A 24,832-nucleotide genomic window follows, 5' to 3' on the forward strand; every position below is an offset into this window, starting at 1 on the left:
TAAGTGACGAGAAATAGCATTTAAAGAAGCTTTCCTTGAAATACAAGCACGACAAATTGTCTGTATTCATCACTTTATCAGGGAGGACTCGCTGTATGAAGTCCCCCATGTGGATACACAGGACTGTTGGATTGACATATAACAGGCTTAAGCTCCAAGCACAGATAAAATCACTGGAAGTCCATGTTGCTTTATTCAAATGCACAGCTTAGATTTCCTTTAGGCATTAATGTTTTTTTGTGTTTTTTTTTGTCTAGCACAAAATGAAATCGGGAAACATTCGGAAAAAGTCCCCTAAAGTGATCAAATTTGATGCCATTTGACGAGTTCCAATGGTTGTTTAAGGGCTCAGACAAGTGAAAGAAGAGAGAAACGCCAGCTGCACGACGCAGCTAAAGTGATTCTACAAGTCCGAAACTCAACATTACCAATGTAAGGCTGCAGACTGTCAAGTATAAACACTGTATAGCACAATGACTTGTGCAAAATAATCTTTTATTGATTCCATCTAATTCATAGTTGTACATAAAAAAAAATAAAAAAAAAAAAAAATTCTTTATCCAAACATCTGAAAGCAGCAAAATCCAAAGATTCCCCATGTTTACACAGTGTAGGCTACTGCTCTAGTGTTATTGTAACATCCCCATTTATGCATTTCTGAAACTGGTTGGCCAAATGTCTAGCCTAAGCACTGCTCTGTCAGTAAAACAGTTCAAACCTCCATTTCATATCTCTATATTACTGCGTTTCTTTTCCAGTATACTGTATGTGCCAGTTTTCATCTCTGTGGTGTACATTTTGCATGTCAGGAATAAACGTTACCATGCATGGTCCAACTTTTGCCTTCTGATGGTGACTTCTATACAAGAATTGTGCGCTGACAGCCAGAGACAGGCGGCAGTGAGTTTAGGAGACCAAAGCAGAAGAGTCCACAGAGCGCTGTTCTTAGACCCGGTGGTTTCCAACATGCTGACAATAACGATCCAAAACAGGCTGATGTTTAACAGGCTCAATGTTTATCATGTTGACCATCTTAGTTTACTGCGTTAGCGTGGTAACATTGGCCACTGAGCACTAAATACAAAGCACAGCTGAGGATGATAAGGATACGATTAGATTTGCAAAATATTTGGTCGTAAACCAAAAAATGTTGACCCGTTTAGAAATTTGAATAAGTTGGGGGGGGATTCCCAGAGTTACTACATCCTGGTAGGGAATATGAATGTCAGAGCAAAATTACACAGTATTTAAACTGCTAATAATCAAGACATTAAAGAAAGGCGGCCCAACAGTGACCCTCGAGAAAAGCTGGGGGAAGTCAGAAGGCTTCATGACGACGTTTTGCAAAATGTCACAGCAACCCACACAATAGTTAATCCGATATTTCAGACAAAAGCAGCAGACCAACAGACAGACCCGCTTTGCCATCAATAATTAAGAAGGAACAGTTGAGCGAGCGCACTTTTTCAACAGTGGTGTAAAAAAAAACAAAAAAAAAACACACACACTCATAGGAAAATGGGGAATTCGTGGTAGATTTTCAACTTTTACAGCCTGCTTTCTTCACTGCAGACTCCACAACCCTTATACGTGCAGGCGTGGCATGGTCCGAGACGTCAACAATGTGTTCTTCAAGCTCCCACTTCTTGAAAATGCTAAACTTGAACGTTTATACTCAAGCAGCCTTTTAAATTGTCATTAAACATTTTGCGGAGGGAAGTGATAAAGAGGCCGTTATGTCATCAGACAGTGATGCATCCCCGCGGTTCGTTTTCAAAAACCACTGATAAAAATAGCCGTCTAATTTGTTCTCAAGACAGCGGACCAGACTTGATGTCTTACCTTTGAGCTGCTTCGAATAAAACAGACTTTGTGCTCGTCAGAAGTTACTGTAGCGGGGCCTTTCGAGGCGAGAGGATCTGGCGCTTAGTGCTGCGTGGGCGGCGTTCTGTTTGAGCGGCTGAAATATTCAAGAGTTGCACTTCTGCAGTCTTCTGACAGGATTTCCCTCCTAAAAGGAGTTCAGGGAAAGATGGCTGTCTGACTGCTGTGAAAAGGACAAAAGACATTTCTTTGAAAATGCCAGATCAACATGAAGACAATCTTTTAGTGGCTATTTGCGAGGAAGGCTTCAAACAGAAGGAATGAGGACAGGAAACCAAATTTATCCCCCTTCAAGCCAAGCAGGCTTAATCTATTTGGAGTCCAGTCATCTAACAGCCTGAAGCAGTGAGAAAAAAGCACATTGATCTTTCTCACACAGCCGCCCCGCTTTCACATTCCTACTCCTCCAGCAGCAAACTAAGACTTTAATCGAGCGGGTGTAACCCCGTCTGCAGTCATTCCCCTCTCAGAACAATGCTTTAGCGCTCACCTTCAAATGCACACTCCACTCAAGTGTTTCCCGTGCATTGAAATCAAATGGCTCTGCCGGGCACACCACACTATAGCTGAAGATCAAAGCATTGTTACGGTTTCACTTTCCTTCTATAGGAACCTCGAAGTAGAGCACTTAAGGCAACAGCAGGCATTTCGCCACTCTTTAAAGAAACCTCAGCCCAGATGCTTTATTCCACACGGCTTTGATAACTGTCGCGACAACTCTCGACAGCAAACAGAGAGCACAGCTGCCTTTTACCCGACTATTTCGCATCTTACCATCTATGAACGATCTTCTTAAGATCCAGAAACTCAACTGACTTTATGTTGCGTGTTTCATTGGTGTTAATGATTACAGAGAAAGAAGGTTACTGGAAATGCAGATATGAATGTTAAAAGCTCTCTGATTAAAGATTATTTTCATTATATATATATTTTTTTTGATCGATAGTATTGTAGTCATACTTATCATGTTCATTTCAAAAATAGTTAATAAACGTCACGTATCACAATTTTCCAGAGGCCAATGTGAAAGGCAGCAAACGTTCACTCTGAAGATGCGGTTTCAAATCGTCAGAAAGGTTGCCAATCAATTTTCTATCGATTGAGTAATTGATTATTCGTCTCTAAATGTAAATGTAGTGGCTGACAGGTGCCCCGGTGGCCTGCTGAACACAAAACACAACGCCTCTCTCTCTCTCTTCCGTCATCTGTAACAGAACTATAAAACGCACCCAAAATACTGAAATGAAAAAAAAAAATAAAGCGTAGCTTTCAGTATATTTCTTAATATAAGAAATGAAGTTGAAAAAAAAAACTGATCATTTTGGGAGCCCCGAGGTGATAGCCGGGTAGTTCAACTTGTTCAGAAATAAGAAGGCTCAATACACTTTTTTAATAGTTCAAATGATATATATATTTTTTTTAAATAAAATGTTTTAAATGAGTATCTACTGGTGTCACACACTTTGTTGCACATACTGATATGAATAATTTATTAATTCACATTTTACACTCCACAGTGAACTATCCATCCCAATTGAAAAGGACCATTCAACAAAAAAAAATCCTTCCACCTGTGGGAAAAAAAAGCATCACACAGTCTCGCAGTCTCTTCACACTTTCAACGGCACAGAGTTTCTCTCCAAGTGAGTTATCAATATATTTTGTTAAAATCAAGTCTCATTTGTACTTTTGGTCTCCATTCCCTCGTTGGCAAAGGAACACCCAACCACCAGCCCTCCATCTGTCCCACTGCTAAATAGAGGTTCAGTAGAACATGTCGGCCAAATTTGTTCCCGTCCCAGAACTGGACCAACTGAATGTCCTTCTGCTCAGGAGCCTCCAGGGTCCTCCAATCACTGAGCTCAGTCTCTGGGGGGGGGAGGGGGGTTCCCATGCAACAAAGAGCAGATAAATCCTGCTTCTTTTCAGTGTTCACCAGGCCTGGTTTTCAGTGAAAAGCATAGAGCAGGAGGAGAATGGTGCAGACACCAATCACAGTGCCAAGGATGAGAGAGTCTCTTCTCTTTCGCAGGTTGACTCGTTGGATGAGGTTGTTGATAGTTGGAAAACGGTCTGGGTGAGTCAAAAGGTTAAGGAAAATCACAAATAGGCAACATATTAACAACGGTAACGCTGACACTTGGTTCAGCGCCATGAATTCTGATAACAAAGACACGCTTTCAATATGCGGGCACTGATTTCTGAGGTAGTGACTTCATAACCGTAACCCTTCGGGCTCTATCAACAACTGGAGCAAAGCAACGCCAAGCACACTGCGAGTGTCTTTGCTAGGGAGATGGAAGCAGTTCTCTCTTTCCTGTCCAGCCGCCACATTGTTGAAACAGTAAATGTACTTGGACCCATCTATGCGCCAATGGTCATAAACTGAGGTGCGGTCAGGCACGTTGGTGGTGAATTGTTTTTTTTTTTTTTTTTTACTGTTATTTTAATAATAAAGTAATATACTCCTGCGTAAGTGAATGTACAGTGTGCTTACACCCCATTTGTTACACACACACACACACACGGACATGGAGCAGCTCACAAATATGCAATAGCTTAAAAATGTAAGGTTTAAACTGTGAAAGATTATTATCATCTACATCAATCTGCACAAAAGTACATCCCATCCCTCTGTAGAGAAGCGTTCTCTAATTGGAAAAATCAGCCATAAAATGCACCTGGCTCTCAGAGGGAATGGGAGATGGCACTGATTGGTTGATTACATGTTACCTTAAAAACACGTGATTAATTAGGGCACCAAGTACAACTCCTTCGAACCACGTTCCATACTTGGCGCTGAGATGATCCAGTATCCAAAGTCGCAAAAGGGGGTTTGCTATTGCAGTGAATGCACTTGAGTTATGTGCTGTAGAGCGTGCACTTAGATTGTTCAAATAGAGCCCTTGAACTTTAAAATCGACTGCATGCTTTCTTTCATTTGGTTCCCCACACACAGTCATGCGCACATGCAGCACAAAGGATACTGGCCAGCGTGTTGACCCTGCTCTGTATGGCTTTCAGCAGGCCCCTTTGGGAGGTCATGTTCTCCTTGGTCGCCATAGCAATGCTAAAGAAAGAGAAAGTGAACCCTGAGTGGAGAAGTGACAATACTGCAAGTGGTTGCCCTCATTAGTAGCTACTGTTAAGTGCCTTTGACTGCGAGTCAACATACGAGGGGAAATTCAATTCCAAGAGGCGATGGTTCCCTCCACTTCAATGGATAAGAGGTGACGCAATTTAAAGGTCCAAACTGAGCTTTGCTTTTGTATTTAACGGCTGCTCGTGGTTGCATCTCACTCCAATGAACTGTTCACATATTCTGAAAGCTGTTACATGTCTTCTCACCTTTCGATAACTCTGTCTAACAACCATTCATGCACATCAAACATTATTGGAAGTGAAATGTTTATATATTCCTGTGCTAAACTAAAATGTCCTCAATCACACCCATGCCACCGTCAGGGTGCTCGTCCTGGGTTGAAATATTCTTTCATCCTATCAGGTTATCCTCCAGCTTCGTGTGGGTGCCTGCGGTGAGCACGTGCGACGGCTGGGCTTGAAGAAGGAAGGTACAGCCTTGCTGTGACGCTGTGCCTCTCTTCGTCTCAAACTTGAACCTCGGCAACTTCCGGGGCAGGAAAAGTTTCAAGCAGTGTTCGGTCGCCGTGGCAACTGTTCCACACAATAATCAATAGCAGCTACTGAGCCCGCCTTTGAGCGCTTCACTTCAGCATGTGAGCGGTATGAAATCTGTTTTTATCTTATTTCATAGACACACACACAGTAGGCATGCTACATGTGTATGTATGTCCTACATACTTCTATACACAAAAATAGAGTGGGTGTGCGTGCGTGCGAGCGTGTGTGTGCGTGCGTGTGTGTGTGTGTGTGTGTGTGTGTGCATGTGTGTGTGTGTGTGTGCGTGTGTGTGCGTGTGTGTGTGCGTGCATACTTGAAAGCAGGTTGCGAGTTAAAAAGGCATTTTGCAGTGTGAGAGTTTGAGTAAGTGGAGGATGGTGAATTTTCTCATAAAAATGATCCAATAGGTATTTTGTGCAAACAGCTTATTATAACCCTCAGATACAAATTGAACTTCTTGGACCTCTGAGCGACCACAGATGTAACAACAATCTGGCGTCCTGCAGAGGTTTTGATAAAACGGCAAAACTTGGGGGCAGGAGACCCCGGGGGTTCGCTTCCCGTTTCCAACCACGAGTTGGGACAGTTTCTTAAAACTGCATTTACTGTTGCCATGACGACCACACTTGCGTCACTATAAGGACATAGTATGGTCTTTGTTGTGCCTAAAAGGGCGCTGATTAAGGAAACACTCCAGTGGTTCATATTTGAGGATAGGAACAAATGGCATGTATGGACATATGGGTTTACAGGACTTGTTGGGAGGGGTGAGGGGTGAGGGGTGTGTGTGTGTGTGTGTGTGTGTGTGCGCGCAAGTGCGTGTGTGTGCGCGCGTGTGTGTGTGTGTGCGTGTGCGTGGGTGTGTGTGGGTGGGTGAGGTCATGGCAACTCCTGTGGTTGTAGGTTGCTGAAGGGACAGTCCGCAGTCTTGGCCTGGTGCAGTGTTTTGGGGATCATGTTCTCCTCAGTCAGGAAGAATCACTCTGCTGACGACAGCAACCTCGACTATCGTTTATCTCAATGTTAACCAGCCCATGAGAATCACAGTCGGAGGATGAAGACGCACTGTGTGATCAGCCAGTAATTCTTCCTTAAAAGTGTCTTGAGTTGTCAAATAACCTGTCAAGTGAAATTAGTTGAAGACAGTTTAATTATACAAAAAATTAAAAATCAAAAAAAAAAAAATCAAAAAAATCCCAAAAGCATAAAACTCTCTCAGAATACCTAGCAATGTACAACATATGGAGAAATTCAGAATGAAATCTCCAAAGAAAATAACCTTTAAAAAGCAGGTAAAAACTAAATGGAAGAAATTCCTCTGGAGGAGCAACGACTTCTTCCAAAACAGAATATGTTCAAAATGTGCTCCTGACGTCAGTAAACTGGTTCAGAAAAGTTTTCCGATATGAAAGCACACTTCAGCATTTGTTTTTAAGACTGTATTTTTTTTATACGATGCACATCATACATTAGAGGAAAGGAAATGAGTTGTGCCGAAGGAACACGTTGATGGTTGGCTGGATGCTTTTCAATTTCTTCAATATCATTTGACAAACATAAACGAAAGCGGTGTAACGGTCAGAATGAAAGGAGATCAACTGGTATATGACTCCTGACTATTATATTCATCATCCAGCTATAAAATAAGATAAAAGGACCAAATAACAAGATATCTTTCTAGTTTACTGGGAATCACAGTCTAGAAATCTAATAAAAACAAGGACTCTTTGATTAATATAAAAAAAAAAAAAAAAAAAAAAATTTAAAAAAACTTAACACCTTTAATGCTTCATACTTTGTTGTTTAGAGTCAATGTCAAAAAATGAGCAGGAGGAAGGTTAAATCTTGAGCAACATATTTGTAATTTGCGTAGGAGAGAAAGGAGAGAAAGGATGGAAAGGAGTAGGGAGCAAGTGGGAGATGGATGATGTCAATAAATCAGTGAGGTGGAGGAGTTTTTCTCAGGAGCCGGCATTGAGCAAGTGACAATCCTCTTTATTTTATGCACAGACGGTATTATGTGACCAGCAGTTGGCACATTTCTGAAGTGCTGGTGTTCATCAAAGTCTATCATTTGAATCACAAGTACGTACAATGAGAAATGGCACTGAAAGCTTCACTGAACTCCGGGTCCAAAGGAATCTACACACCAAATGTTGGTGGCGAAGTCAACGAGCACTACGATAAGAATCTATTACTTGAACATAAATCGGGTTTCCTGGTGGCTGAATTTAAAGGTTGGGCGTGGGTAGTGTGTGTGAACATTTTCACCCGTAAATATATCTACTTTGTGGATTCTGGATTAATTTGAGATGAATTAACCAACTATGCCGTTTTGTCCGAACTGCAACAATAAAAAAAATATCCTGATATTAAGTCTCATTCTGCTTTTGATCATATTCAGGTTATTGCATTTATACGGAACACGACAAAAAAGTTTCTTCCTATCCTTGTACACATGATATTAACGGTATCCAGGATTTTGATCATCTGCCTCCCGGAAGATTTGGATTTCTCACCGTCTCTTTATTGGCATTTCTGCACTATAGATAGTGCTGGCCTGTCAGGTTTAACATATTCAGACCATGTTAAGGTAAATTCCTCACTCATTATAAGGCTTTGAGTCAAGTTCAGACCGCGGATAAGACAATGGAGATGAGGGATATACAAATACATGTCTTGCCATACGCACAATACAGAAAAGCCCGGTCTTACCTTATTGTGTCATCCATCAGTCGGTCCGAGCTGTAGACAGTGATTGGGAGAAGAGGGGGGGGGGGGGGGGGGACGACAGGAAGACACTGGTTAGATATTGACACGAGGCAGTGCAGTAAGAACATGCAATGGTAGTAAACAAATGACTTGTAGCATACTTGCATACATTTGCACAAGCAACGCAGTCTCTCCTGTAGTTTTACACTTTTATGGTGTTGTGCTGCATTGCGTGTGTGTTCATATTTAGGATTTAATATACAGCATATAAGTCTTGTACACAGTTCGAAGATGCACAGCGGCTAGAGTGTTTGACTGCAAGTTGCACATGCATGACTTTGAGACAAATAAATCTCGTGAACTCGTGAATTGACGTGGGGGCAGTTATCAGTATCGGCTTCAGACTAAGCAGTAATCAATAGAAAGCTCACCGGCCAAAATCTCGATGACATGGAGTTGGAGGAAGAACTGAATTCACTTTTACTACATTTGGGACTTGGTTTTCTTTTTCTTCTCTTCAAATACGCCTCATCCACTCCTACATAGTGACTGACTGACAAGTCTGGTACGAGACGGCATATCGTCATCTGAATGTCCCCACCGACATCAGTGAGTCGTCGTGCTACTCGGTCATGTTTTTCTTTGCTTAATACAAAGAGCAAAAATTCAGTAAAAATATGTAAGAAAGTTTAAAACGGTGCCAAGTGTTAAAAAAAAAAAATACTCCTGTACTATTTCTTGTCTGTACACACACCTTTAGGTCATTTTATTTATGTAACAGCGCTGCGGCATCTCCTTTTTTTTTTTTTTTTAACCGAGTCTGGCGGCAATGTCAGAAATGTGTAAATTCAATAATGTGTTTTAGCGCGAGGTCGTAGATATTGGTGGTGTTTTCACTGCGCTGTATTTTATTCAGAAGTGCTTTTAATATTTCAAAAATTAGGAACGCCACTCGGTACAATGTTATCCAGTCCACTAGACTTAACTACGACTTCCAGAATAAACATCGAATTGAGTTTGGTTAAAATAAAAGAAGATTGTTCAGGTGTACCAACTGAGGTCGCCACTGAATATTTATTAACTATTAAATGCTAAATGTAGGAATCAGAATAAAGGATAAATATTTAAAGAATAATGTTTAATCCTAACAAGCCTAATGATTACTTAAAATATTGTTAATTTCTGTTAATGTTCTGCATGAAACAGTGTGATTCTTTAGTAATTTATAGGGAGCGTCAAATTCTTGCGCACGCACACGCACGCACACACACACACACACACACACACACACACACACACACACACACACACACACACACACACACACAGAGAGAGAGAGAGAGAGAGAGAGAGAGAGAGAGAGAGAGAGAGAGCGAAACCTCGTATGTTGTGAAACTGGGTTTGAGTCTCGGGTTACCCATAAACATCAAAGCTCTCAGCAGTTAATTCTGTAATTGGAATCAATTTGGATAATGTTCCAGAGAACTGGAGTACAGCAAACAAACAAAATTGCAGGGATTGTATTTCATGGTCCGACATTCATTTAACGCAGCAGTACATCTTCAGCCTCATGCTCAATATGTGATTTCCTTTAAGCTCTTAGCATTCTTATGATTCCAACAAATAGTTAGAGGAAGTGAGGGGAGGGTCTCTTAAAGATTTCTACCCAACCCTTTGTTTACCAAAACCTTCACCAACCCAACCGTCCCAAACCTTAATCTGAACTTTTATATCCTGATGCTAATACATGGGCATGTTTCACCTCATTCTTGAGCCCATCCCTACAGTTTAGTGGTCAGTGACTGTGCATGTACTTCGAAACCCAATCCATAATTGTTTGTCCGCGTCTGGGGACTTATAAAATTACATTAACATTTCAGTGCATCGTAAAGTTATTTGAGCATTTCTACTTGTACTTGGAACAGACAAGTGATTTTTTTTTTTTTTTTTTTTTTTTTCCAGGTCACTCAGATTTAACTTGCTAATGATCTTTGATGTTCAGGTCATTCTCTCTGCTGGTGGGCCAAACAGGACTGACCGCAAACAGCAAATGCGAGTGAATTTAATTGCCTTTAATTCCAGTCTTCACCCATTTCTTTTACGCAAACTTTGAATGCAGTGTTAATATGCCAAAAAGTGTGCGTTTACATTTTCTAAGACAGCCAGCCAGTCATCATTTGTTGGTACGCACGGTTTAAGCAAAGATTTGTGCCTACGCATTGCGAAGGCCCGACAGACACATGACACTGGCCTCAAACGATGGAAGAAAAGAAAACAACATCAAGGTGGACAGACAACCGACTGACAGAGGAAACTAAACCTTTAACTGTCTCTCTGCTGACAGTGGCCTCCTTATAAATCATGAGCTGAAGAGGAAAAAGAGAGAGCTTTGATTCATGGAGATTGTATATGCAGAGATGAGACAGGGCAAGAGATTTATGCTATGTTCCCTCCATTATCGGCCCACAGCTGCGGGTGTGGTGTTGATTGTGCCACAGCATTCATGTACCTAAAGTCCTCTGTGGTTTCAGCTTTGAGTGGGATCCTTCCTTTTCCCTGGTCAGTTCTGTTTTGCTGCAGTCATTAAATCGCTCGTTAGCTTCAAGGTAATTGCCTTTCCCAGTGTGATGGACCAACCCACATGGGCCACAGGCATTTTTGCTCTCTTCATTCACAAGCAACATAGAATCAGAAAGACTTTGCTCACACACGCGTCTATTTTTTTTTTATTTGAGTTCTGGCCAAATGGTGAAAAATGATGCCTGCATTGGCAGTTTTATGCAGGCATCACTGCAAGCCTAAATGACTACAAAGACTAATAGATAGAAAAATTATATTTTACTATGTCCTCATAAATTCATCAATGTATGACAATTTAAGTGGTATTCTGTAAGAAAAATACATTCCAAGAGTCATTTTCTGTCAAGTTCTGGAGCAATGACAGGCAACTAACAGACGCAGCCCAGTAAACTGAAACATGAATGACTTTCACTGGAAAAAGTCAAATCTTGGCAATGGTTGTCGAGCGCAAACCGCATCAGCAAAGCGGAAGAGTGGCCACAAATCAAAGCTAAGAACCGGCTCAAAATCTACTGCTTAATACTCAACACAGCTTCTACACTGACAGAGTCACAGAACGGATCTATCAACATGCATAACAACAATTACCACCAAGAAAACCTTTGAGCATGGTGATGCAAAGAAAAGCACGCAAGGGTTGCCTGCAACCACAGAAAGGGAGGGGAAACTGGGACTGTGTAAGAATGGGAATAAATACCCAAGTTGGAAAGAAGAAAAGCAGATGCTTCCCAAAGCCAGCATTCACACAGAGCCCTTCAGAAGCGAGGCACATGGAAAACCTTTTATCACCATATTGATCCCGATCGTGCTAAACAGCTGGGCTGCCGGCGTTACGGCTCAAGAACACTTGGCCGGTGCAGATCCATTCAGAACTATTAGAAAAACGATTCCTCAGTTTTTTTTTGTTGACAGTTCAGCTGGTAGGGAGCCTACACCCAGCAACTGGACAGCAGAGAAGAAACTGTGATGAGCATTTTGCTGCTCACAGAGTAAGAATGGGAGGATTTGATAAACCACAAAGCCCCCGAAACAATCAGCCAAACAACTGAGCAGCAAAACACTTCAAATGCTGGAATCAATCAGAATAAGGAAACCTGTCTGCTTGTTTAAAATGCTATTACTTCCCCAATATCATTTCACTATGCACCAAACTTTGAAACCCAGTTTGTATATATATGACATTGTATCATATATATATATATGTATATATGTATATATTGTATGTATATATATATGTATATATATATATAAGACATTACTGAAAGTGAGACAGACAAGTAATAGTGTTATACTGGCCATCAGACTTCTGAAAGTAAAAATCTAAATTATTATTTCTTGTAAAAAATCAAAACCGGCCCATATCTGCCCGTAGGTCCTAACGGGGGAGCTGATTGGCCCAAACCGACGCTGGTTCATACACAAATGCAGAACTCGAAGACAAGATGGATCCTCGCGTAATTTCCTCGCAAGGTAACAAATCATCACCAATGATGTTCTTCGTGATTGGAATCAAGGAGCTTTCACAGGATGCATAGCTCTGCTGTACCTGCTGATATGGCCTGTGGGTGCTGCAGTATTTACTGCACTGATAGGGAATACTTTCATTTTGCAAAACAGGCACACAGAAGAAATATTTCAAACAATAGCTGTAATATAAAACAAACTGACCACAAGATTTCATCAAAGAGTTACTCAACACGACATTGAACTGCAAATGTGGGCTCAATATGTACAAGTATTACACTTCAAGGACTTTTAGAAGATGAATGATTCCATAAAAAGTCTTTTGAACAAGACGCAGGCATGAAGGGAAACTAGCTCCCAAACACAAATCTGTTACGCATGTTGAACTAGGGCTTTCAAATGTTTCTACACTAAGACGGGCTGGAGTCCAATCACATGGAAAGTTGATGGAAATGTCTGAAGCTGATTAAATTTGGGAGATGCTGATTTGTTGGTAGCATTAATTGAGGCAAATGTTCTTATATTTGAGCCGAGATGAGTGACTCAACTTTCCGAATATAGACTCTGAAAAGGAAAGATGAAACTGAAGTTTGAGTTTTGAACTAGAGAGTCACTGTCGGTGGCAAATAAACACAAAGAGCAAACACACTTATAAAAATTCAGTGAAATGCATGTCAGTTTGAGGTGTTAATTTGCCTCATTTCACATAAGTACTCTTTTACAGGAAGTCCTATCAGTGTGACCACTACTATTAGACCCGTTCCGACATGAACGTTTAATGGACTTGGCCCTCCTCCCCTCTAGTTTATTAATGAAGACTAAGCTTTACAGCAGAGAGAGATGGAAAAACAGATATACAGGGAAGGAGAAAAAGAAATACGGAGAGATACCAGTGAGAAAGATCCTCAGCATTTATAGTAGCTTTCATAACTGAAAAGCAAACTGTTGCTGAAGCATTCAGCGACTGCGACAGCTCTGCAACAGCAGATTTCAGAGCTATTATGTAGGAAGGTCTGACTGATGTCGAATTATAAGCAGTTCAACACTAGCAGCAAAAACCTAGAGGCCATCTTATAAATTTATCTATGCACGTCTGTCTCTTCAGGCTAACGTACGCTACATTATCTACCATAAAACCACGGTTGGGACAGGTCGTTTCAATCCTCCTGTTGGCTGGCGGGCCTAAGGTAAAAAACCAGGGGCACACAGAGATTCATGAGGATAATTATGATATTTTACTGTTACATGAGTCTGAGGTATTTCTTGCATCGCAGTAGCTCCATTTGCACAAAGAATTAAAAAAATCAGGACAAAAGACAAAGATACACACATTTACCGCCCCTTCAACGTACATTTGATGTGGGCTTAAAAGCCATATTTAATCTTAGGACGGACTGGTGCACAAAAGAGGGCTTCAGTCTTACCTTATTAAACTGTGAAACCCTGTATCTATTGTTTGATGGTAACAGTTTCTATTCACTGTTCAGGACAAGTTCGAGGTCAGAGGTTGTCGGCCAGCCTTAACGTGTTACTATAACAGGCTGAGTCTTTAGTTTGACCCATGATCTTTGAGCAGATTCGTATTTGGTGGAACAGTTTTGACTTTAAAGAAGTGGACAAACATCTGCATCACGTGGTATTATGATACTGTGGAACACTAACAACCACAGAAGTAAAAAAAATTTTTTTTTTTAAAAAAAAAACAGGAGAATTTGTTTACTCGCCCCAAAAAGACCCAAGATGGCAAAGAGAATAAATTCTTTGCTTCACAGAAAAATTCTGTGTGGTCACTATATGGTCATGAGTCATCACAAGCTGAGCTGCAAAATGAAAACTCCACAACCTTCCCTCTATATTGGTGTGAGTATTAAATTAAGAAACATCTAAAAAGAAATTGAAAATATCAACTAGGGTTCAAACAAACGACACCTCATTATTGACGGGGTGTGTTCTTAAAACTGCCTTTTGAAAAGAGAGACAGCGCGAAGTATCAGGAAAAAGATAAAAGAGCATTTAAACTCCAATCTCTCATTGTTATCGAGTATTTGTGCTCTGCCCTCACTTCAGACCATTGCTCTGGTCACGAACACATTTGATCCATTTTCTCTTTCCTGTTTTATGGCTCTAATAGGATCAGTCCAGCGGAACTCGATCCTCATCTCTAATCTCCTCTTTCCCCTCCTCATCTTCACCAACGGTCAGGGGAAGCCCTACAGTATGGGTTGTGGTTTAATACGTTTAATAAGATAATGTCATTATCTATATCTTTATCAGTTGCGCTGCACTGGCAGCTTGACTGCTGGGACGAGCTGGAGGACGTTCAGGACAACGTGTCTCTTGCCCATCCTCATTTCACACGTCGAAGGATAAGCTCGTATGTGGATGTTTGGTGCTTTGAATAAATGATTATTAATTTTTTTTTTTTAAATCTGAATTTCCTCACTCCAGCCACAATACACATATGATACACAACACTATTCAAGAAGTGGTTCCGACCCAGCAATCCAATTGGTCAACTGTACGTGTGAAACGTGCTCAATTTCATATAACACACAATGTAATGTTGTTTTTACTTGTTATAGGTCGATTAAATGTGTCCCATTTGGCGAAAGTATTGTGAAAACAGAAGGCAGGAAAAACATGTCAGGACTACGTGTCAGGCTGCTTGGTCGCTTGTTTTGTTTTTTTTAACTAACTTTTATATTGAAATCTGCTGAGCCGCCCAAATTATCTGGACAATTTTGCATATGTTGATACTTAAAAGTATATAATCATCCAAAGTGGAGATTCGAATTTGTGTATTACCAAAACAAGCAGAGAATTCCCACACATTGTTGTGGGAATTCATCCTTTTCGCGAACTGCATGGTCTTTTAAAAGGTGTTCGTGTTACCGAGTTCATGTTCACGTTGAGTCACTCTATAAACCCATTTTGTTGTATAAATTGACAAATCCATTTTTTGCCATGCAATGACAGAGCAGGTACGAACTAAGAGGTCTTTGAAGGGGAATGACGAAGGTGTTATTCCTTTGAGAATTTAAAACGGGAATCAAATACTTGGCTGTCGTGATTATCAATCATAATTCTTTGTATTTGTCAGCTATGTCGAAGTTATCAGATAATATCCTTACGCCCGGGCAATGTGAAAAGCTCTTCCATGATGTATTTGTGTTTTTTATGAGTGTGTGTGTGCCCTGCTGATATTCAATTTTACTTTCCACACAGGGTGCATCTCACACCTCTCACACAGGTACGCGCATACGAATTGTTCTGCGGCGCTTGAGTTTCAGCCAAATGATCGTAGGACACTAATGAGGTTGCTGGAGTTCATGATTTGACCTAAAATGTCATAAGAGAAGCATGCATAATTTACAGTTTCAGCTTTAAGATGCAAAGTTATGTAAAAGAGTGCATTAGCTTAGTTTGTATCAGCACAAAAACATTTTCCTCCACAAAGTAGGGAAGCACTAAATTGCAGTGCACATTTTTCTCTTTCCTGAATTAAACAAAGATAAGATTAATGAATGCAAAATAACCATCTGTTAGAAAGCATCGAGAGATAAAATGCCGGGGGGGGCTGCCAGAGTTTCACAAGGAAGCATCAGCAACTGCAATGATTTGCAGCGTTATTTCAAGTGGCTGAGATAACCCAGCTCATATTGCTGGGAAGGTGTGGCTACTGCTCTGCCAAGAAAGGCTGCACAAGTCTGAGAGAACAGCAGCGTTATCCTACTTTGAACAGCTAGGGTTGAAATATGAACACTAACTAATAAATATTCCTAAAACTCCGCTGAGCGAATTGAAAAGTTAAGATTCTGGATGGCTACAAATTCTTCAAATATGGGAAAGAAAGGTGCTGAGAACTTACTTTCTCAAGTGTTCATGCTCCTTTAGAAACAGCTCTGTTCTTCTGTTGTTGACCCCGGAGCCACTCTTGTATGTCCTGAAAGAGATACGCAGACACACCATTAAAAACAACACTGTCACTGAATAAATCAACAAATCAAAGTTCTGCTACATTATTTGCTATTTATTTAATGTGATATATATATATATATATATTTTTTTTTTACGTAAACAATGACAAAGTTTATTTTAGACATGGTCTTAAAGAGCAGATAAGACATACAGTCTAAAGACGGCCCAAAGCCTCGAGCCTGACCATCGCATGGTCTGGTAAGCTGTAGCTTTTAGATCTTTTATACCCATTTCCAGTTTTTATATTTTCTCCTGGGTCTCCACTAAAGTACCACTTTATGCCTCGCAGCTAAAACATAAATAAAAACCTCTTTATTTAACTTATGCGGGCCCTTTCCGGAGCTCCTCGGTTTATTCTCTGTCTGAAAAAAGTCGTTTTAGCTCCTGTCTCTTTAAGTATAAACGTGTAAAGGCTTGGTCCGTCCCACTGAACATCAGGGGCCTGTTGGCATGGTAAAAGGTGTTGCTCACCTTCGTGGTGGAGCTTTGCTAGTTCACACAAACTGCAAACACAGGTGGCCTCCAGCTATTCCTTACAATAATAAACCTGACAAACCCACTGGAGAAAAAGCCCTGGCGTCACTGCTGTTTACACCAGATTATAGCAAAAAGTAGTCTGTGCCAATACCACTGCATAGCTTGTATCTGCTATGCAGTAAAAGCCTTCTTGGAGTAAGTGGAAAGCTTTTGATGCAAAGCAGCAGGAAATACTCGATCTGCATCCACCCACCATGTGCAAAGCATCACTGAATGATCCACGTTCTGATTGAAAACACTGGCGCGTTCTGTTTCGCGTCTCACGAGGAACTGTGAATGGGGACGTCATGGAAAAACAAGGTTCAGAGAGGGCCACTGATCGAATCCCAAAGCAGCGTACAGTCTCAGGTTAATTAAGGAGCAAAACAGAAGCTTCTTCTCTACTACTAAGCTACATACGCTAGCAAAGCAGTCAAAGTCAATTGATGGGCTGGTATAGCACTCACAGAGCCAACACATCTTGATGCAACTCGAGCCATCAGCAGCCATTAAACACAGCCCCACCCTGCTGTTGGGCGAGAACGCGATTAAGAGCAGGGGAGGAGGGGGAACTGTAAAGAGTCGCGCGCGCGCACACACACACACACACACACACACACACACACACACACACACACACACACACACACACACACACAGCATAAATGGGCCTACTTCATCCAAAGTGGGAACAAAAAAACTGCAGTGTCGTGAACACACAGCACAACCCACACTGGCTGCCTTGAGTCGAAGCTGGCCGCCCAAGCAGCGGTACTGATGCCTTTGCCTGTAATGACAGCCAGCTTCATCACTCCAGCAAGCCTTTTTAAAAGGGCACCAATGTAAATCACGGGTTAGCTGTCGGTTTTGTTGCTGACATTTAGAATGAACGCCGGAGCGGAGGGAGCGTTGGGCCTGAGCTCAGCTCTGCTACACGCTGCTGTTATGAATGGCACGGCCGCACATAAGAAGTGTGCGCTTGTGCGAGAATATATTTTGCTTGCAGACTGTCAGCAAATCTCACCTTATTGATAGACTGTTTGATAAAATGTCATATTTCTCATTTGGGTGCTTGCATAAATGAGAAAGTGTGCACTATTTCTTTAAATCAGTAGAGATTTGTGTGTGTGTGTGTGTGTGTGTGTGTGTGTGTGTGTGTGTGTGTGTGTGTGTGTGTGTGTGTGTGTGTGTGTGTGTGTGTGTGTGTGTGTGTGTGTGTGTGTGCGCGTAGTGTAAACAACCCTGATACACAAAGACAATCTACAGTGAGCCTGTCCTGAACTGCTTGGCCAAGATCTCTACTGCCCTCTACCTGACAAAAGGGACAAAAGGCTCAGCTGCAGCAGAAATGTTCATCACGATGTCAATGTCATGAAAGCATCAAAATATCAGAGCACTGTGACCATAACGTTCTGCTTTCAGAACACAACTTATTCTGCAATATAAAACATGAATTTGTTTCAAACTAGTGCATATTATCACTTGCCTTATTACGTTGTTGCTATGAAGTAAGTTCTACGACGGGCTGCAGACAAGAACACATCTCCGACTTTGGTTTGATAGACAATGAATTTGTGCCCCTGTTTCTGTGATTTGGGGAAAGTATTTTTGTTGTTTAGATTTTTGGACAACCTTCCTAAGTGAACTTGGATCAAATGGATCACATGTTTTCTCTATAAGCCCCTCTGGCAAGATCAGAAGAAATAGTACGTGTTAGTAGTAAACTTAGCTCATAGTTGTTATTCGTCACAAGCTGCAGGCAGTTCAACAAATAGATAGTTGAAAAGCTAACCTTTGAGCTGTGCAGGATATGACTGCTTTGACATATCCTCATATCCTACCTTATCACTTTGCCATGACCCACCAGCAAAGATCAACGGGGAAGGTTGAGGACAAATTGCTTCAAAAAAAAATAAAAAAATAAATGATCTCACGTGAAGCATGACTCGGCATCTCATTGCACTGTGCCATGATAGCAACAGCTGTAATTTCCCTACCTGTAAACTCAGATGGTTTCCTCATTAGCAGCTCCCGGGGACATTAGTCATGGTTAGGCTGAACATCGGGTCAACAACACCGGCTCATTTCTATGCATTAGATTCATCAGCACTGAGCTGATGCAGTGTCAGTGGCACTCCTTGTTAATGTGACTTAATGAGAAGCCTGCGTGAACTGTTCCATGTGATGCCCACCTCACGGGACATTACAGTCTAAATAGACATACACTTAATATGCGATTGCTTCTGTGCAGTGCCTTTCAGTTATCATTAACTAATAATGATTTAGTAGTGCATTGATACAAATAAGTTCAATACAGGGAAACTTAAAGAATCCAGCTATTTGTGGTATAATAAATGATGCACCATCACCACACTTGCACTTTGTTTATTTACACAGTAAGAAAGATGTGTTTCTAATTAGACTTAGACTTTAGACTTTATTAATCCCACAGTGGGGACATTTTAGTACTTACCTCTATCTTCTATGACAACATACCTTTACCTTGATATTAATGTGGCCTTTGCTACTACAATAATCCTACAAACAACACTAGCAACAATAACAACTCATTAACAGAGACCCTTCAGTCAAAGTGGGCCAAATACACTTTAGCCACCATCTGCGTGTGCGTGCGTGTGTGTGTGTGTGTGTGTGTGTGTATTTGCAAATAGTAAGCTCACATTCACTAGAAACTTTTCACAGTTCTCTGTAGAAAACACAGGGACAGCCTGTCCATCTGCTGATAGCCAGTTATACAGTATATTTCCTGTAATGCAATCTATACAAGTTAGTCTGTATGATTACACTGCTGAAACATCCTGTCAATAAAAACTGTTGACAACTGAAGGAATTACAAAGTACTCCGTAATATGAAGCCTGAGAATGTATCATGAACATCACGTGCTTTTAAAAGAGTTCATGTGTAAAAAAAAATATATTATTATTATTCATTTATTTATTTATCTACTTAATGTATAAGGGGGCTACGGTCTTATGGAAAAAGTGTGCCTGTGTGAGGCATCTGCAGATTTTCTGCATTCCAGATGGATAAAGTGGGATCGATAGGAATCCTGCGGTGTTCACCGTACGCTCACTGCTGCATCTGACAGATCAATAAGCCATTACAAAAAAAAATAAAAAATGGAGTCACGGCCTGGGGGAGCCTCCATCTCATTGCAAGACACTCACTCACAACTCAGCCAATCTGAGGAGAGAACACACGTTCTCAATACAAGGCCATGAATCTTCTTAGCTTTTAATGGCAAACATTTTTCCAAGAGCATGCCAGCTGGAAGTCAAGGTTCAACTGTACCTTTAAGAATAAAGTCGACAACATATGAGCACCATGAATAACGCTTGGCAGGTTTTATTTCTCGACACCCACCGAGATCAAACACAAGCAATGCATCACAGGACAATATTGTTTGTATTGTAAGAGGTAACATCTACAATTTCACGTGAGACGATAGGAGACTTTGTGCTTCATCTGACCACGCATGCATTCACCTCTCAAAATATAATGAATTATTAATGGATGCGCGTGCATTGGAGGTTAATTCACAGTGTGAATATTAAACTACAGAGAGCATACCCCCACAACTGTGACACACACCTCTATAACCTTATAGCAGCCCCTTTTCTCATCTCCTGTCTGAAACGAGCCGTTTTATCCAGTCTTTTTAAGGCCCCTGTCCCTGAAAGTAGGGGGTGTTCGATGTATTGGATATTCGATGTATCACGGCTTATCCCACGCGAGGTGTGTTAAATGACTATATCACGAACATCGAGTACAAACTAACCCGCCGCCGCCACGAGATACGCCTTAACTTAACGGATCTATCATTCAGTGATGAGGGGGCTGCAGGTAAACTACTGCACTGTAAAAACACTGTCAAAGAAAAAGTCCTGTTTAGTGTTTAGTGCTGCATGAGTGCAAAAGGTGTTGAGGAGAGGACATCTCCAGAAGCCACCACTAAATGCCTTTGGATATACCAAAGTACTGGCCGACAAAATGATTCCCAGGCACCAGAGGCTTGGCAGCAGCACAATAACGATCCAAAGCACGATGCCAAAAATCCCGCAAAAGGTTCTAAAGAAGAAAACAGGGAAAACTATGATGTGGCCAAGTATGTCGCCTGACTAGAATCCAACAAAACAACCTTTGTGCTATTTGAAGGAAAAAAAGGTCAAGCAACACGATGCCGGCACCAAAGAGCAGCTAAAACAAGTTGTTCCTGAAGAGCGGCAGAATGTATCTCGAGAAATTTAATGGGTCTGCCATCAAAAATAAAGGTGGACATAGAAGGAGGTGAAATAACAAGGAACTGAGTTTTTCCTTTTACAGTAGATGTCTTTCATTGAAGTGATATTGGACAGGAGTGTAGTCCCTTCTGTTGTATACTGTATAAGGTAGTGTAACTGGGTACTCACTCAATGTCTTTCCTGACAGATCCCAGAAGGTCTTCTCTTTCCCGGATGGCTAAGAAGTTGCCTTTGGTTTTGTGGAATTCATGTGTGTAATCCTGAGTGGTAAAAAAATAAACAGTAAACACCAAGAGGACAAACTGGAAACACAGAACCATGTGTATGTGCTTCCGAAAATAGTCCTTGGGTTCGTCAGTGAATTTAGCAAAGTTCATTTACAGAGTGCTTTGAAAGCAAACCGAAACAATACAGACGGAGCAGAGAAAAGAGATGAGCGGGAGGAACGGAGGAAAACTTGTCAGGGATAAAGAGGGCAAACCTGTAGGATGTCTCTGTGTCTCTGCAGCGTGTGCATGAGGGCAGCGTTGAGAGAAGCCGTGCCCGGGGTGTTGGTGTACTCCGCCATCTTGTCGTTCACTGTAGTCAGCTGAGAGAGAAAAAGATGGAAAATAAATGAGTGCATGAACCGATGGAAGACACCAAGAGCACATACAGCATGCAGAACGCCATGACCAACAACACACAATTCAACAAGGGTCAATTTGAGGATATCACAGACATGTCTTTCATGTCAAATCATACCAGACATTATAGAGATAAATACACCTGGTCAATTTTGCACACCATTGCCATCATAATGTAGCAACTGTTCTTCACTTCCATCTCCTGTATTTATATCACCAACTTCAGAAATGACACAAAATTCTACTCTCTTTTTGTTGTGAAAAATAATGGCTTTTAAATATCTGGGTTGAAAACTATAGAGGGAGGAGGTCTCTGCAGTCGGCTCTTTCCTTGATGAAAGACAAGAGCCTCGGCATAAATCCAGTGTTGTTTTTTTTGCTGGTCTTTCACAGGTCACCGGCCAAACAGAATTTACTCACTTTGGCCAGCAGCTGTTCGATCTCCACCGACATGGTGTCAAACATCCTGTCCTGGGTCGAGTTGTTCAGCAGAGGGGTGGTGTCCGACCTTGAGGAAGGAAAACAGAGAAAGCAGAACCGTTAGAGTCGACTTAAAGGTGTTTGTGTGTAATATTCTTGTTAAATCGTACAAGTTTCTCCTGTATTTACATCGTAACAGAATATCAATAAGTTGTTTCACTGAATAAATGATTTACTGATGAAATTAAATGTTTAAACTTGTTATTAAAGGATGAATGAGGAATATTGTCTACACACAAAAAAAAAAAAATGTATAGTACCAAATGAAAATAAATGTTGAATAAAAAAATTACTCAAAATTGACTTCAATAAAGTGCTGTTCATTTCAAATATCGAATTAACACCATCCACATTGGTCGTGCACCCGGTTGGGTACCAGTCGGAAACACGCACAGAAATATGTAGCTTTCTTTTATTTCTTTAACATGAATGCTGACAACACGACCTTTCTCCTCTCAATTCACATCTGGTCAAATAATGGGACGCCACTGATCAGCCAATTATTGCTTTGAATTCATTCTTTTTATATATTTTTTGTTACATTCGAGGAAGCCGTTGTAGACTAATGAGCCTCTGAAGCTTCATTAACTCATTAGCTTCATTTTAAAATTAGCTGAAAGACCCTTTGAGGAGCAGTCAGTTGTATTCAGTTATTAAACTACATGTTCAGCCCCTTTTTCTTAAGATTCTCTAGCAGCCCTGAAGGTTGACATTGTACTTTCTTTGGGTTTAATCGAAGCCATTCATGAGTCAATGTAAGTAAGCTACCTTGCAGTTGTTTTGTATATTTTAAGCAGCAGGCTGTTAGACGACATTGGTTTTGCATCAGGCTGATGGCCATTTGGCCAAGTAAAAATAAAGCACTTTAAAGTGAGTGACTGCGTAGTGTTTAATCAGCGGGCGGATCCAGGTTTGACTTGGAAGATAACTGCGCAGGTGTGACTTGGTCTTACGTGTCTCCTCGACGTCCGTCCCTGGAGTTGCTGTAGCTGGTGCACAATTTACTGAAGGAGACCAACTTCAGGTCAAGTTCGTTCTCCAACTGCCTCGCCTGCTTTCGCAGATCTGTAACACAACACGCACAAAATATTGTAACAATCAGCAGTGGAAAGTAAAAAGTATCTTCACAGAAGCACTGTGCTGAAGAAGAAATTAGAGGATTTTACATTTATGCTCCTTAATACTTTTACTTTACTACATGACAGAGGAAAGTGTTGTATTTACTCCTCTATATTTAGCTGTTAGCTGCAGTTACTTTACAGATGACAAACTTTGCAAACTCACATGGATTCATTTCAATACATGACTAAATAATCCAATACGTCACTAAAAATCAAAAATTATGAGAAAAAAAAAAAAAAAAGTCCCCAAAAAACTCAAAACAGATTTAAGATTTAGAACTTGTTTTTCTCTCCCAGTCATCATCTGAGGACCCTTCAGATTTATCTTCTGTCCCTGGATATAAAACTGGATAACAAGTAGTTCAAACCAGCTCCACCTGCAGCAGCTGCAACAGAAACGTGTTGTGTACACACTAATGCTTTTTTTTAATTATTATTGATTATCTAATGATGTCATAAATAATAACATATCAGTCAGAGGGACCAAACCAGTATCTTTACTTGAATACTCTGAACTACATTTTGCTGCGGATACTTTTACTTTCGTGCAGGACTTTCACTTGTAATGCAGTATATATATATATATTTTTTTTTTTAACTTTGCTGTATTGGTACAAGATACTGCATAAATGTTAATACAGTGATGATACAGTAGTATTTCATAATGCGAGTCCATTTCTGGCTGCATAATGACCACATTGACTTCTACACTTTAAATCTATTTGGACTTTGAACTCAGGCATTTAACTCGTAGCGTGATACTACCGTTTCTACTTGAATAAAATATCATGCAATGGACGTAGGAGCCGGAACAGTCCGATGCGTGGAGTTGATCAACCCTCTGAAGCAGCGACACAGATTGATCAGCTCAAGGAATAACGTAAACTTACATTACATGTCAGCTAGCTCGCTGGGAGCTAACTGGTTGTAGCAAACACGCGTTTAATGTTTAAACCGCAGATGTCCGAGCCAAACGTTAAACCAAATCAACGGTTAACGTTATGAACACGGTGTCAGATGTTGCTATAACTGCGCTGTGCTGTAAATTAAGTCAAGCGTCGCCTCCTTACCCTCCCAGTAGTTGCTGCTTCCTATTCCTGCCATCTTTGTTGTTCTGCGACGTCACCAACTTCCGGGGTTGTGTCACGTGTCAAAAGACGATGACGTTGAAGACCGGGGCTTTTCCTGCCCTGAGCTGAGCCTCTCAGGCATGGCAGCTCACTGCCGGCCCCGATACCGTAAAGAGCGTCGCCTACAGGCCAAAGGGGGGTACCCGCAACTGTTTTCAACAATTACTGTGCAAGTATGAGTATGAGCTGTCGACCTGCCCAGGGTTTACCCCAACATCGCCCAAAGTCTGCTGGGATAGGCTCCAGCTCCGTGAACCTGTTCAGGATCTCAGCCTCACCTCAACATCTGCCTGGACTTTCTTCTGCACACATATTACCAGCACAATCAAACATGTGGACAGAAATTACACTTAGAATGTATTGAACAAGCAAACATATTGGCTAACGGTCTAAGGAAGGTGAGGTTGAAAATAGAAAAAAAAAAAGGAGAATTGCA

At 41.1% G+C, this 24,832-nt stretch overlaps 1 protein-coding gene across 1 annotated transcript; it reads right to left on the reverse strand.

Annotated features, from left to right (window-relative positions):
• Window positions 1-476: 476 nt before the first annotated feature.
• gosr1 (golgi SNAP receptor complex member 1) lies at window positions 477-24,401 on the reverse strand. Its single transcript, XM_069689557.1, has 9 exons — window positions 24,337-24,401; window positions 23,099-23,210; window positions 22,086-22,173; window positions 21,521-21,628; window positions 21,208-21,299; window positions 16,151-16,225; window positions 8,242-8,271; window positions 4,872-4,954; window positions 477-3,957 (listed from the first exon to the last, which is right to left on the reverse strand). The coding sequence occupies exons 1-9, from the start codon at window positions 24,368-24,370 to the stop codon at window positions 3,833-3,835; spliced, it is 747 nt and encodes a 248-aa protein (XP_069545658.1). The 5' UTR covers window positions 24,371-24,401; the 3' UTR covers window positions 477-3,832.
• Window positions 24,402-24,832: the final 431 nt, after the last annotated feature.

This window comes from Brachyistius frenatus, unplaced genomic scaffold (assembly GCF_029030835.1).
Source record: "Brachyistius frenatus isolate BFR_SWC_R1_liver_20210118 unplaced genomic scaffold, ASM2903083v1 Contig_1, whole genome shotgun sequence".
In the NCBI taxonomy this organism is placed as follows: domain Eukaryota; kingdom Metazoa; phylum Chordata; class Actinopteri; family Embiotocidae; genus Brachyistius; species Brachyistius frenatus.